This window comes from Glycine soja, chromosome 6, assembly GCF_004193775.1.
Source record: "Glycine soja cultivar W05 chromosome 6, ASM419377v2, whole genome shotgun sequence".
Taxonomy (NCBI): domain Eukaryota; kingdom Viridiplantae; phylum Streptophyta; class Magnoliopsida; order Fabales; family Fabaceae; genus Glycine; species Glycine soja.
Genome location: NC_041007.1, coordinates 42,763,254 through 42,777,773, shown reverse-complemented (window position 1 = coordinate 42,777,773; position 14,520 = coordinate 42,763,254). Strand labels below are relative to the sequence as shown.

The following is a 14,520-nucleotide window of genomic DNA, read 5'->3' as shown; positions in this document are numbered from 1 at the left end:
TATGTTTGGTTTAAGTTTCAACAAATGGTATTTTTGAAAAGAAAAATAATTTTAAAATGTGACTAGTATAATTAAATAACAAGCTAAATTATAATTTTGATCTTCTTATAATTTTATATCTGCGATTTTGGTTCCCTATTTTCAAATTTTTATTTTATTTTTCTATCAGTTGATTTTTATTGACCATTCAAAGTCAAATGTCAATATTGATGTGATATATTGATATTTTCATAGAGCTTATGTAGAATATTGATATTGTGTTTATGTGAAAAAAGATTATCTGATATGAAAAATAAAAAAAAGTGTCTTATAATTAAATTTCATAAATTAATATGTAAATTAATTATATAAATTATTTTGTAAATAGATTTTAATAAACAAATTATTTTTACTCTAATTATTATTAAAAATATTTATATATTAAATATTTTAATGTAATTAATTAAACAAAACATGTGTTAATTGTTTATTGTTTTTTCTATGACTAAATGGCCACAATTTCAACTCCTATTAAGATACATTATTTTTCACTGTATTTAATCTTTTTTCACATAAATGTTATGTCAACAACATACATAAGTTTCACACCAATATATTATCTCAAAGTCAACATTTAACTTTAAATGGTCAATTAATGATCAATTGATAAATGAACTGAAATTACTTATTATGGAAAATAAAAAAATTAAATATCATGATTTAGAAGTAGGGGACCAAAATCGTAGATTTAAAATTGTAGGGTACCAAATTATAATTTAACTTAAATAATATTAATTAACTTAATTAGCCTAAATATGCGTTAATTTTGTTTTTGTTTCATTTGAGAGGGAGTATCAACTTTTGTTTTATTCCCTATAAATATAGCCACTTCTATTTTCATGTTCTCGCAAAATATAGCATTTTTTTTTAATTATTCCTCATCATTAGGACAAGCAATGATCAAAACAAGTAATGGTAAATATTGTAGGGGTCATAAACAATAAAATTTTTTTACAGAAAGTAAAAGCAAAAATTATTTCATTTACAATGTAAAACATGTAAATTTATTAATGAATATATAAAGTAAATTTTGAGAGTTGTGGATCAATAGTTGTACGTGTTCTCATTTAATGAAGTCATAACAAATTCCCACTTTATGAAGCTATAATAAAACAAATGGCATGCTTCATTAAACGAGAACTTATGCCGCTATCGATTCAAAAACTAAGCAAAACCCCAAAATTTAGTAGGGTATCATAAAATTTCTCGTAAAATTTTACTCCTGCTGGCATTTGTTATTTTCAAAACCGATTTTATTTTTTTGCAAATTCTTTCAAAACTGAAAATTCCTGATGGCATGCATGGTTTAAAAACCGATGAAGTAATTGCGTATAAGTCATCTTGAAGTTAAGACATTTGATTCGAATTTTTTACATTACAAGGAAAGTTTATAAGTTATAGTCTCCTACGTGCTGGTTAGGTCTAATATTATTAATCCCCCAAAAATATAAAAACAAGATAAGCTAAGGAATCTAGTCTTTCAGTTTTAGTAGGCTACGAAGTGACAACAAAATCTTTAACCTTAACGTATTTCTTTCCTGTGGGGAACTTGGAATTTTGGATATATGTATTTGGATATCTCATGTCATTTTCACAGCCACAATTTCTTTACGTTCCAAATTCTTACGAGATATGAATGACAATTGTCAAGTAGCCCATTTTATATAAATACGTAGCTAAATTATGTGAGACTGCCCCTCTTGTGATGTGTAGGTCACTCTTGTTGGTATTTAAGTCTGCATATTATTTATCATGATTATCATGAATCAATCTTATCCCTAACTGCTGAAACAACTAAGGATGATTAACCTTATCAGCTAACGTATTCAGCATACTTAATTGGAAAATTTTAAATGCTGTTTTTCAGGTGTATTTGTTGCAATTATTTTATCAGAATTTTTAGGATATAATAGATAGTAAAACTGTCATCTAATAATAATTTATCATTAATATGATTTTATCATAAAAATTTATAAACTTATCACATACCATACACTGAATTATAATTAAATATTCAGCATACTTAATTTAAAAAATTTAAATAGTGTTCTTTAGGTGTATTTGTTGCAATTATTTAATTAGAATTTTTAGAAAATAATGATCGTAAAACTATCATCTAATAACAATTTATCATTAATACGATTTTATCATGAAAGTTTACAAACTTATCATATACGATGAATTATAATTAAATGATAAGTGTAAAATTTTTAATATTCTTAATTTATGATTTTTTTCTCTAATTTTTAATACGTAAATTTTTATATTATTAATTATTGAAGTAGAGGCGGTCCTGAGGATGGGCGACCACCCAGGACTCTATTTTTAAATGGACACCAAAATAATTCATCATCATAATTCTAAAAATCAAACTAGTTTAGTTAGTCAAAGTGAGATTATTTACTACTTTCACTTTTGAATTATTATAATAAATCTGTTTTTATTGATATGCTTCTAATCAAACTAGTTTACCACTCCCATTATCACAAACAATCCCCTTTCCGAGATTTGTATAAGAGAAATGTTATAAATAAATAAATAAATACATAACGTTAAGCAGAATAATTGGACTACTAGAATGGGTTCTATAAATGCAAGCTTAGTAACTTTCTTCACTATACAAGCTATATGCCGCTGTTAGAATCAATCTCATTTTCATTTTCACTTTATTGTGGTACTCACACAGGCTCTTGATTGCCACAAATGGTTAAAAAAACAAATACACATTTCTGAAGATTAGAAATAGCTCAAGCGAGACTCTATTGAACGTCCATTGGTTTGACGCCTAGGTGTTCCAATCTCACAAGCATTGACTCTTGATGCAAACCTGAGTGAGCATAGTGATTCACCAACTGAAGAAGGATCAGGTGATATGTTCACAAACATTAGTGTCTTGGAGTCTCCACCTAGACAAGGCTGTTCAACCATCATGTTCAAGAGATTATTATTAGATCATCTCAAATCGTTCAAGGCAAACAACAAAGAAATCGTCAATATAGTGTGGAATTCAAAAACGAGTTTAATTGTCATGTACTATTAGTGTGAAACTTTTTACACTATATATCAACCCATCAGAAATCAGTCTTGGAATGATTTTTAAGGTAATTAACATAAAAGTCAATAAACGTATCATACATGACTGATTAGTTTTGATCGATTGATAGTGCAAAAAAATTTACACTGATAATGCATGACAATTAAAATCTTCAGAATGCCATGTGAAAGAATAATAATGCATTACCTGAAGCAGATATGTAAGCTTTGAGTTTCTGAATGGCACATGGTCCTCCTTCTTGGCTAAGGCAAATATAACATCACTCAGTGATGATAAACTTTTGTTGATTGCCTGATCAGAAATGAAAGAGAGTTTAAACTATTTGAAATCAAATAAGAATAAGAGAGAATGAAAAGCACCATGCTTATACATACTTGAGTTTCTTTCAACCGGTCCCCAGTTGATCCACTCTTTGAAAGCCGCTCGCTACCAGCAAGATCAATAAGGTTCAGAACACCTTGTACTTGTTGGTCAGTGCTCTGGAAGAAAGACAAATAGGTTGCATTGTGACGCAAGTCAGTGTGTCTATCACTGGTTGAGATGGAAATTAAAAATTGAATATAGAACATGGTTTTAGTCATTGTCATAATAGAAAATCTTTACCTCATTTACACCGTATATTCGAAGAGTGAATACAAAATGACTTCTTGATGATTGTTCATTCATCTGGGTTTTTCCCACAGATCTAAAAGGAGATAACAAGAAAAAAATAAATCAATAAAGTTGAGTTGGACATAAAAAGGTTGAGAGTTGTGGCTACTAAGAGAAAACAAATCAATATTTTGTTGTATCGAAATTATGTTATATTAAACCAGTTGCTCATTTCTCTTAAGCTATGAAATGATAATTTCCAAATGCATCAAGAAGTGTAGGTATATAATGTTGGCCATAAAATAGCAACTTCATTTGCAGTATCTTATTGAGAATAATAATTAGTAGATTGTAAGATTACAAGATATAATAGAATAAACACAAGAAATTAGTTACCTGCTATTTGCAGCTTGATTTAAAAGAAATGCAACCTCTTTAGCACTATGAACATCCACTACTGTGAGATCAGAAACTTGTGTATTTCCATTTACGTCATGTTTGATTGTATATTGTTTTCCAGGAGTACCATTTTCCACACGTGTTGTTGTAGATATCAGATCACGGATCATTTCGTTGTATATTTCCAACATTGACACCTGTAAATTAAGCAAGGAAAACCTTATCAGCAATTCTGCATTTAAAAATTTATAAACAGAAGAAAAATACTCTATATTACCTGCATTTCATATTTCCAGCCCTGAGGTTGCTGAGACTGCTTAGTTTGAAATATTTGTTCTAATGAACGAGGTATCAAGCCCTTCTCCTCTGGATGTCCAGGCCTTCCCATCATTGTATAGGTCTTCCCTGACCCTGTCTGACCATAGGCAAAGATGCAAACCTGAAGAAGAAAACATCATCATATTGCTATACATCTATGTATACAGTTTTACATATTGATTTAGAAACATGGTTGCTAGAAAAGCAACATCCTACACCAAATCTAACAGATAGACATGTGTCTTACAACACAAATATGTCAGAACCAAAGAATTGCAAGCAGAGAAGGGCAAAGATACCATACAGCATAAAAGTGACTAGTATTAAAAGGGTTTTAGAATTCTGCTTTTTCAAAATTGACTAGTAATAGTGTGTGAAATGGTTGATCCTTATGTATTGATGATTTTAAATAAATAGTGCTTTAGAGATGACAGAAGAACTTTTAAATTACCTTGTAACCATCAAGAGCACTTTGCACAAGCTGTGAAATTTCCACAAAAACTTCTTCTTGTGATGCCTCTGGTGTAAAAACTTTATCAAATGTAAAAGCATGTTTTTGGCCTAAGAATAAAACAAGAGCAACATGAGTTAACATTTTTACAGCATAATCTAATTCAAGGAAAATGAAATAAGAATAGTTTCAAATATGTCATCACAATCGATATACCATTTTGGGCTAGGTCAATGGCTCGTCCAGAAGTTTCCATTGATGTTGGATAACTGAAAATCCTGCCTTCTGTGCTACAACTTTCATCAGCTAATAAAGGCCTCACACGACAAAATACACGAATGTTCCCTTTTAATTCCTGTTAATATGAAGAATATTAAGGTGTCAAATTTTTATTATTATTATTTTAATATTATCAACAAATACTTTGGTTCAGCGAATTACCAAAATGGTATTATGTAATTTTTTCCGCAGCCTCTCCCCTTCTATAAGTTTATATTCTGCATCTGCTAAGCGTCTTTGTAACTCATTCACAAATATCTGTTGTCCCTCATATTCTGTCCTTGTCTCATATGCAGATATATCAGACACCTAACAAGGAACAAAATCCATGAATAAGATAAATAATCATCATAATGTATATGTCAAGGACCAACTAAAGGATTAAGTTATTAGGTAAAATTTCACATTCTTTATCTAACAATATATAAAATGGTTCTATACCTAATAGTATACAACTTTAAAAAAAAAAAAAAATCTCGCTTACCTGCAGTTTCTTCTCTGCAGTTGCTAGCTGCTCTTCCAATGCCTTTATTTGATTATCTTTCAGAGAACATTTTTCCTGGAGGGAAGGAAGCTCATCCTCTCAAGACTCCACAATAACAGAATGATGTGATATTTATAAATAAATAGGGTATACAAACCAACCTCCAGATCATTAGCTTTAAACGTCAAGCTGTCCAATTCAGTGGAGGAATGTTTTGTAGATTCTTTAACTTTCTCTAATTCAGAACTTAAAATTTGTACTTGAGATAATTGCCGGTCTCGCTCATCTCTTACTTGTTGCAACTCTCCTCTAAGAGAGGAAACTTCTGTAGCCAAGACATCCTTCTGTTTTATGGCCTCCTCTTGAGAAGACTAATAAAAGAACCAAGGAAACTGGGTAATATACCAGCTGCATGATAAGTAAGAAATAAAAGATAGAACAAAAAAGACAGGAAATGAAGTTCAATAACTATGGTAATCGGAATTTTTTTTTGAAAGATTAAGATAGTTATCTTTAATCCAAAACCAACAATTACTTATGCCTAAAATTAATAAAAAAATAATATAAAATAAAATATTACAGCATCTCTTGCTATCAACTAAACTTGGCAGGATATTAGCACTTTCAGTTCTTTGATCCTTCTTAACAAGGATTCTTATGAGATCTATAGGGCAGTTATGCCTTAAGATCAAATAGTTTTCACTTTCCACCACTATAAAAAATGCAGAATGACCAAAAGCATTAGTTCCCGTAGGAGCAACATCTTGTTACTCTCTGTTATTTTCACTAATATTCCAATTTCTCTAATATATGAAGTGTTATTGAATTCTTGTACATTTGATTTTAGTAAAATATCTTATCCTCCACTTTCAAAACACTATGAGAAATAATAGAACCTTAGTCAGAGATACTATCATTGGACTTAAAGATTCAAAGTGGTATAAGATTTTCTTCTGGAGTGATTTTTTTCCTTGCAAACATAGAAAGATAGTCCCAAAGATTCTAATATTGTAAATGATAATGTTTTAGGGAAAAGATAAATTTCTATGTTCCATTTTATCATTGAATTTGAAGGTTTATCATTGCATGAGGCTACTTTTGAAAATAAACTATTTTCCTTAAGCATTACTCTATTCACAAATCACTCATTCAAAACCAGTTGATGACGAAGAGGGTAAAAATCATCAGATTCTCTCTAATCATCTATCCATGTCCACAAAAATTGCAGCTTCCATATTTTTGTGCTCATCACAAAGCTTTTTTATGTATCTACTAAGACAGCAAGTATTACGTATATAGTCTAGTTCAGTTCAAAATTGAAACAGTTCACATGTGAAAGCAAACTCACAACGGATACAGTAAGTTGACCCCTTAACAAGGTGATGTTCTCCACTACCGAAACCTTCTCCTTTTCTACGCGTTTAAGTTCATCCTCAACCGACGAAAGCTCAGAGTGAAGTTTTCCATTGTACTGTTGTAAGCTTGTAATGTAATCCTGTAACCGCTTATACATTTCATTGAGTGATGCTATCTGCAGAAGTTCACAGATGAAGACATTTATTTTTTAACATAATTCACGAAAGATTGAAAAAATATGAGGAGAAGTGGAAAGAATCAAAGAAATTCATTGAATTGGAATTGTAGTGCTTATTTCACCTTCTGATTTGCACTTTGCATCTCTCGTTGTGCTCTTCCAAGGTCCTCTGACAGAGTACTATGTGACCTCTCAATGTCAAGCCTAGCTTCTCTCTCTTTAACAAGAGACTCCACTGCAGCCTTGTATTTACAAAGATAATAAAAAGTTTAGAGTTCATCATATGACATTTCCTTTCACCATTTTTGTTTTCTTCCAATTGACTAAAAATTCTTTCTTACCGACTTTTCCATTTCTTCCTTGATCAATTTTTCTTGTAAGGAAGTGCAATTCCTTCTCATTTCTGTGATAATTGAATTTAATTCTTCTTCCTTGATTTTAAGCAGCAACTCTATGATCAAACAATTCAAAGCATTTTGATAGTCAAAATCAGCAAGAGTGTTTCATAATTGAAAGGGGAGCAAAAAATGAAAACTAATCTTACCAATTTCTATGCATTTTTTCTGGGTCATTTCCAGTGAATTCTTTAACTTCTCCTGCTCTAGAGAGTAGTACATCTCAAGGTCTTGGAACCATCTGATACAAACCTTAAGCCTTTTTATATAATCCATCATATTTTCACATCGTTCCTAAAAGCATAGAGAATGATGTTAATAATTTAATATATGAGTAATCAAGCAATAATTCAAGCAACACCTTGTACGATGTAAATCAAACAACACACTAAGCCATGAACCTTGAACAATTTGATCTCAAATCCAAATATCAGAACAAGCAACACACTCCTTAATTAAAATTCCAAACTTTAATCAACCTTATAATTAAATCTGTCCTTTCTCTTGGCTTTTTCATTTAGCAATGCCTCCACATCCTCTCTGGTGAACTCTATGACACCATAGTCCGATCCAGCATTGCTTGGAGGAGTACTACTGGGGCAAAGATCGTGGCCACCGCCATTGACAACTGTGAAAGCTTGCCTGGTTCTTCCATTAATTGGAGTCCCCACCATTGTTTCTGCTCCAACTCTTTGCTCTTTGTTGTCTAGGAAGAGCACATCACCCTCAAAATTTTGAATCCTCAACATGATAAAAAGACTATATTTTTAAGCATGGTGGTGCAATGAAACTGAAGAACAAGAGCAACCCATGATTTAAAATGAGCTGGAGATTGGAAAAATGGATATAGAAATGAGAAAAAAACAAAATGGTACCTTCAAATTTGAAGGAGGTGGTGGTGTGGATGTGAGTGATAATGGTGGCCAGTTCTGGTTTTTGGTGACCATTTTGAAGCACAAGCACTTAGTTAGAGAAGCATATGAGAGAGAGAGAGAGAGACTATGACTAATGTGGGGCCATGAATTGTTTTGAAAGATAACAAATAACAATATATAAAAAAAAAAAAACTGTTGCTTTAGTAGGCAGGAAGATTGATGAATGAATGAGGATGATCCACAAACACAAAGAAGAGGGAGAGAGAGGTGAATAGTGAGAGAGAAGAAAGTAAAAATAAAAAATAAAAATCATAAAACAAAGTGAAACTTTTATGTGTTTCTTAACGTGTTTTGCTTTAGACGATGATGATAGATTACATGATGTTCTGTTTGCTACTTTGTTTGGTACTGTGAGTGAGGGACTGAGTTTTAATTAGTTTAGATTTCACTGTTTCTTTTGAACGTTCAAATTAACTCTAATTCCCTGCTTACAGAAATCTTTTTGAGTTTAAAATTTTCAAAACGACTCGTTTAAATCACAAACTGTGAATATTAACGTTATTTGGGGAATTTATTGTTTTGCATATTCAAAGGAGTTAATTTAACAATATATATCAGAATGCACGTGTTTGTTATTTCAAGAAGTTGTGAGAAAGTTTAATAAAAGTATAATAATAACAACAACTAAGTGATGATTCATACAGGTAACTAATACTAAGATCAAATTAAAATTAACTCGTTGGAGTATTATTCGAGTTTTATTATTTATATAAATAATTTTTTATTAAAATTTATTTATTTTTGTTCGAATGTCAAATTAATCAGAATCTTTGTGTCTGGATGAAATGAATCAGATGATTAACATAAAAAAGTATGAATATTTTATAATAATAGTAATGATAATTTGAGGTAGATTCACTCATTTTGAGTTTTCAAAATCACAAATTGTGAATACTAACCTTTTTTTTTTTCTAAAGAATCCCAAAATACATATATTATGAATATTAACCATAAGTCAATAAGTATCAGAATGCAGGTGTTGGTTACTTCAAGAAGTTGTGTGAACAAGTTTAAAAGGATAATAACAATGTTTTATAAAATAATAATTATAATTTGAGTAGATTCATTAAATTCTAACCCTTAAATGCGATGGGGGTCACGTGTAGTAAGATTCTTATGTATAAGTAGTATATAGTCTCCTTTCCCATTATTGCCTTATGTCTTGACAGGTGTACCAATCATAATATTCATCATTATAAAAAATTCTTGAAGCTTTTAACCATTGAAATTGGAAAATATGACTCTTAGATCCGAGTTCTTGGGCAATAGTTTGTCTATTCTCATGCCATGATGTCGATAAATTTGATTATAAAATTCAATAGTTTATAGAGTAAATAGTAACAATCGAAAAGTTGTGTTTTTAAATGTTCAACGTTACTATAATATATTTCTTAAAAAAAACATTATAATAGATGTTTTGATTTATACACTGACTAAGACAGGGGAGATGAAATGATATACCAAAAAGTTTATAGGAAAAAACGGGAGACAAAATTATATTGAAGAAAAAATACCTTTCTAGAAAATTTATCGTTTTTCACTCTTTTACTAATATATCTAACTTCTATTCACTAGTATCCTAAACATCAATTATTTAATTTGGTGACAAGATAACTATCAAATTATGGAATATTAGTTAGTCATCACTTAGGCGTGAGATTCAATGGAACTTAGATACTAATTATAGGTTTGAGTTGTTGTATCTACTTCTTAAAATAATAAAAAAGAAATTGCAAAATGCTGCGTAGTTATAAAGTATCCCGAATAATGCGTATAAACTATACATAAAGCATTTTTCCTAAATAATGCTTATAAACTTATAGTTTTGATTCTTTAGACTCATTAACACTGATTTTTGGTAAACGTTTAATCACATTTAAAATTTATTATTTTTTTAAAAAAGAGTATATTATATGAAAATTAAACCCAAATTCTCATACTCAATATAAGTTATCAATTAAATTACACTCATTCAATATTTAATATTTTTCATTGTTTCATACATAGCACAGTGATAAAATCGTATAAAAAAAATACTTAAAACTAACAAGACGACTATGCATAGTTTATTGTGTGTTATGATATGCGGCTTAGATTGAACAAAGCTATATATACCTACTGATTAAGATTTTAAGAAATTCAAAAGTATTATTGATGAACAGGGCGATGTATAAAAATTGATAGTTTGGTGGCATCAAGTTACCTTAAAGAATAAGAAATGGATGCTTTAATATGAACGAATTATTGAACTCTCTGTTTCCTTAAATTGGAACATCAATTCGTACAAACTGGAATTACGATTTGCTAGACTACATTACTCCCTAAACATCTTTTAATATTATTTGAATTTCATTAAAAATTGATAATAATGCTAGACTGAAGTGTTGTATAAAGTTGAAAATCAAAAAGTTGTTGATAGTTAAAACATGATTTGCGTCCCTAGAACTATTTTGGTTTTATGTAAATGCAATTGAGATTTTTTTTCAGACATGTAATTAACTCCTACTTTTAATGCTGTACTGTTATTTTACCCATTAGAGAAATTGTACTTGGTGAGAACCTAACACTAAGGAAAAATTAAAGAGGAGGAGTAATTAAATTTTGATAATGTAAGATGTATCTAAGCATTAAATATAACACATGATTATTTCACTTTATACTCAAGATTTCACTCCTATCAGTATATATTATTAATATAAATGCAACATTTATGTTGAAAACGACTGTTGCTGAATGTTTCATTTTAATCAAACTTTCCCTAGCTACCTTCAACCATATATTTTTAGTAAAAGAATCTTTAAGCATAATTATGTTATATCTGTGAATTCAGACAAAAATATTCCGCAAAACTAGATAGATCCCTTAATTAAGTTAATTTATTCCCAAATCTCCAAGATTTCTACTTTAATGTTCCTCACCAATAAAAAAAGAATAAATTAATGGTCATTATTCAACCCTCTTCCTGTGTAAGGATCCAACATTACTTCATCCAAATCCAAAACGTTTGCCAACCTGCTTAGAATTTAACAACTATATTTTCTCTGTTGCTTTAGATTGGGGCTAAGAATTTTCCCTTTCATTTTCCAAGAAAAGTTAGTACACAACTTTCTTTGCCAACTTAGCAGAATTGGAATATACAGTGAAAGCAAGTCACATACCACCTCACATGTTACAAGTAGTTGGTGCCTCCATTTACTTCTTGGTACTCGGCAACATTCTGTGTCCTTTTCCTATGACCCCTTTATGAGGCTTCTTCTTCAGCTATGCCTATGGAATTTACTCATCTTCTCCATGCACCAAATAAAGTTTTGAACTGAGCCTGGTGCACTATAGTAACTGTGCTCACCTCATTTTTTTCCATGTTAAGTAGAATAAAGTTCAAAATTCTTCCTGTCACAATCTCACACATGATCTCAGATCTTGCCCTTTAAAGGTAGCAATTCAGTGTCAGCTAAAGTTCCAAGGGATCAATGAGACACCCTTTAGCCTTTTCTTTGCACAAAGTCTATGCTAGCAGGTCACTTACTCTATCTTGCTCTAAAAATCTGAAAATGGGTACCAAATCTTACTAAAAGATTTTTTTTGAATTCAAAAATAATAATAATAATAATAATAATAATAATAATAATAATAATAATAAAAAGTAGCCTGTGCTATTTAATTTCCTTTATTAGGATTGCTAGTTTCTCAAGCAATGTTTATTGCATAAATATGTACAGAGAGTTTGGAACCCAATAGAATCAGTTTAGTGGTGGGAGGTTGAAGTAATATGCATGATGTGATAGGTTCGAACCTTGGTCCGATCATGGTAAATGGTAAAGAAAAAAAAGTTTCATCTTACATAGAAACTCACTAGGTCTCCATTCAGATGCATAATCATATGTCAGTTTGGACATTGGTGTGATGAATATTGAAGCTCAACAAAGAGATTGATCTACCAATCACAATCACATGTCGTGGTTATCATTTGGTTGTTATATACACAAAGGTGTTGCGATCTACCAATCACAAGGGATTCCACAATTTCAAGTAATTTCTTTATAGATGGTAGAGCATTATTTTTAGTGGATCTATAATTTCTGGAATTGAACCAGATTTGATTTTTTTGGTTTTTTTTATAGATGAGTTGCACATGATAAACTGAATGTGGTTAGCTAGTTTCTCTAGATCTCTTTATTTTAACAACTCCAAAGTGGTATGAGACAAGTGAATAAAGTAATCAATGCAGTTGAAAGCATAAAATTTGCATTGTGGCCTGCATACTTATGCCTCTGAATGACTTCACTAGATGCATATAGCTAGCTAGGCATGTGGAAGATTATTATGGATTTTAGCATTTTTCAAAATTACATTAATAGGACAAGTTGGTTTACCTCTTTAGTATTGGTAGGGTATAACCCATGTATATCAACCTAGGTACAGTAGAGCGGAAATAAATGAGATTAAGATAAAAAAAATTTGGAAAGAAATGAAATTGAGATAAAATTTTTGAATTAAGTATATAAAAGTATGGGATTCATATCAAATTTTAAAACTTTCTTTTTATTTCTTTTCGTTTTGGCACAATTGAACATTCTCTTAAAACTAAAAATAAGAACATCTCATGAACACTTTTAATTTCTCTCTATATCTCTTTTCCTATCATGCTTATGTTAAGAATCAAATTAGCCACTATTTTTTCTGTTTTTCTTATCTCTCAGGATGTAAACAACTAAGGAGTATTTAATAAGAATATTTTCCCTAAATAAATTCGGTTCTTCAGAAAAAAAAACATAAAATAAAAATAAAAACAAATGTTTATTTGTGACATAGCAAGCACTACAAGTGTTTATAATCGCCAGGGACAAACACATTCTTTTGTACAGTAAGTGACAGAAAAAAAAATATTTTATTTATCTACCGTCCTGAGTCTCTTGACATAGTCTTGACTCCTAAGACTTTTTAAAATAAAACTATCCTATTTGCTAAGTCTGAAAATCCCAATTAATTATTCAAAATCATGTTATACTAAAATATACTTTATGCTTTGTTTGATAGAGGAAAAAGAAATAGAGAAAGAGGAAGTTGCTAGGTGAAAAAATAAGATAAAACTGTTTAGTGATTTTTTCATAAAATAATGATTTTAGAAAAAGAGGACAGATCAATCACTAGCCAAGGAAGAAAGACAATGTTGTGACATTCAACAATGATCTTTTCCCCCTCGTGCTTCCCTTCTTTTCATTTTTCGCGTATCAAACATAGGGTTAATCCATTATCATATTTTATTTTATTTCGTTAGTGTAAAATGTTTTACTTTAATATTTTAAAGTACAATTGAACAGGATATTAAAGATTTTATTTGTATATCTTGTCCAGTCAATTGAGTGAGATCCCCCTTGATAAATATAATGTTTCTATTATATCAAATTTCTCTTTTCATCTATTTTTTACGATTATAATGATAATTTTGGTTGACATATCAAATGAACATCTCCATTGTGACATTTCTTTACTTCCTCAAGTTATGAAATGGCTAATTTAATCTAATAGAAACATTTGAAGGGATCAAAATGATTTTTTTTAAAAAAAAATTAGATGGTTAAACTAAAAAAGATTAAATGTTAAATGTGAATTAGTCTTAAATTTAATATACATGCTTTTTTAAAATTATTTTTTAAGGTAAACAATTTATTTTAATAAAAATCCGGAAGAAAACTAAAAGAAACTATTTGTACTTGAAATATGTTTTTTTACTGTATAAAAAGTGAATAAATTAGATGTACAAATTTGCTTACCCCACTGTATTTTCAAAACTTAATTTGTATGTGCCTAAATAGTTGGTGCAACAATATAATAAAAGACTAAAATGTAAAATTATATCATTTGTTAACTTTTTGTGGCTTAGTACAAAAGATATACCATTTATTAACCTTTTTTATTTTCTTTCTGAAAATAAGTTTACTACACTCTCCATATATTTATCAAGTTAATATCCTTGCACTGAATAAAGCGTTATAGTTTTTTATTTCACATAATATAAAGGACAGCACAATTGCTGCAA

The 14,520-nt window shown here is 29.8% G+C and overlaps 1 protein-coding gene across 2 annotated transcripts; it reads right to left on the bottom strand.

The window, feature by feature from the left end:
- Nucleotides 1–2,522: 2,522 nt before the first annotated feature.
- LOC114417031 (kinesin-like protein KIN-14N) lies at nucleotides 2,523–8,661 on the bottom strand. Of its 2 annotated transcripts, XM_028382113.1 has the most exons (17): nucleotides 8,421–8,661; nucleotides 8,025–8,335; nucleotides 7,695–7,839; nucleotides 7,492–7,601; nucleotides 7,273–7,392; nucleotides 6,965–7,147; nucleotides 5,778–5,987; nucleotides 5,617–5,691; nucleotides 5,295–5,441; nucleotides 5,070–5,208; nucleotides 4,854–4,963; nucleotides 4,362–4,523; nucleotides 4,082–4,281; nucleotides 3,698–3,779; nucleotides 3,469–3,573; nucleotides 3,281–3,385; nucleotides 2,776–2,955 (listed from the first exon to the last, which is right to left on the bottom strand). In XM_028382113.1, the coding sequence occupies exons 2-17, from the start codon at nucleotides 8,292–8,294 to the stop codon at nucleotides 2,776–2,778; spliced, it is 2,343 nt and encodes a 780-aa protein (XP_028237914.1). In that variant the 5' UTR covers nucleotides 8,295–8,335; nucleotides 8,421–8,661. The 2 variants fall into 2 exon arrangements, with proteins under 2 accessions (XP_028237916.1, XP_028237914.1); XM_028382115.1 differs by having other exon boundaries at nucleotides 2,523–2,955; nucleotides 8,025–8,661.
- Nucleotides 8,662–14,520: the final 5,859 nt, after the last annotated feature.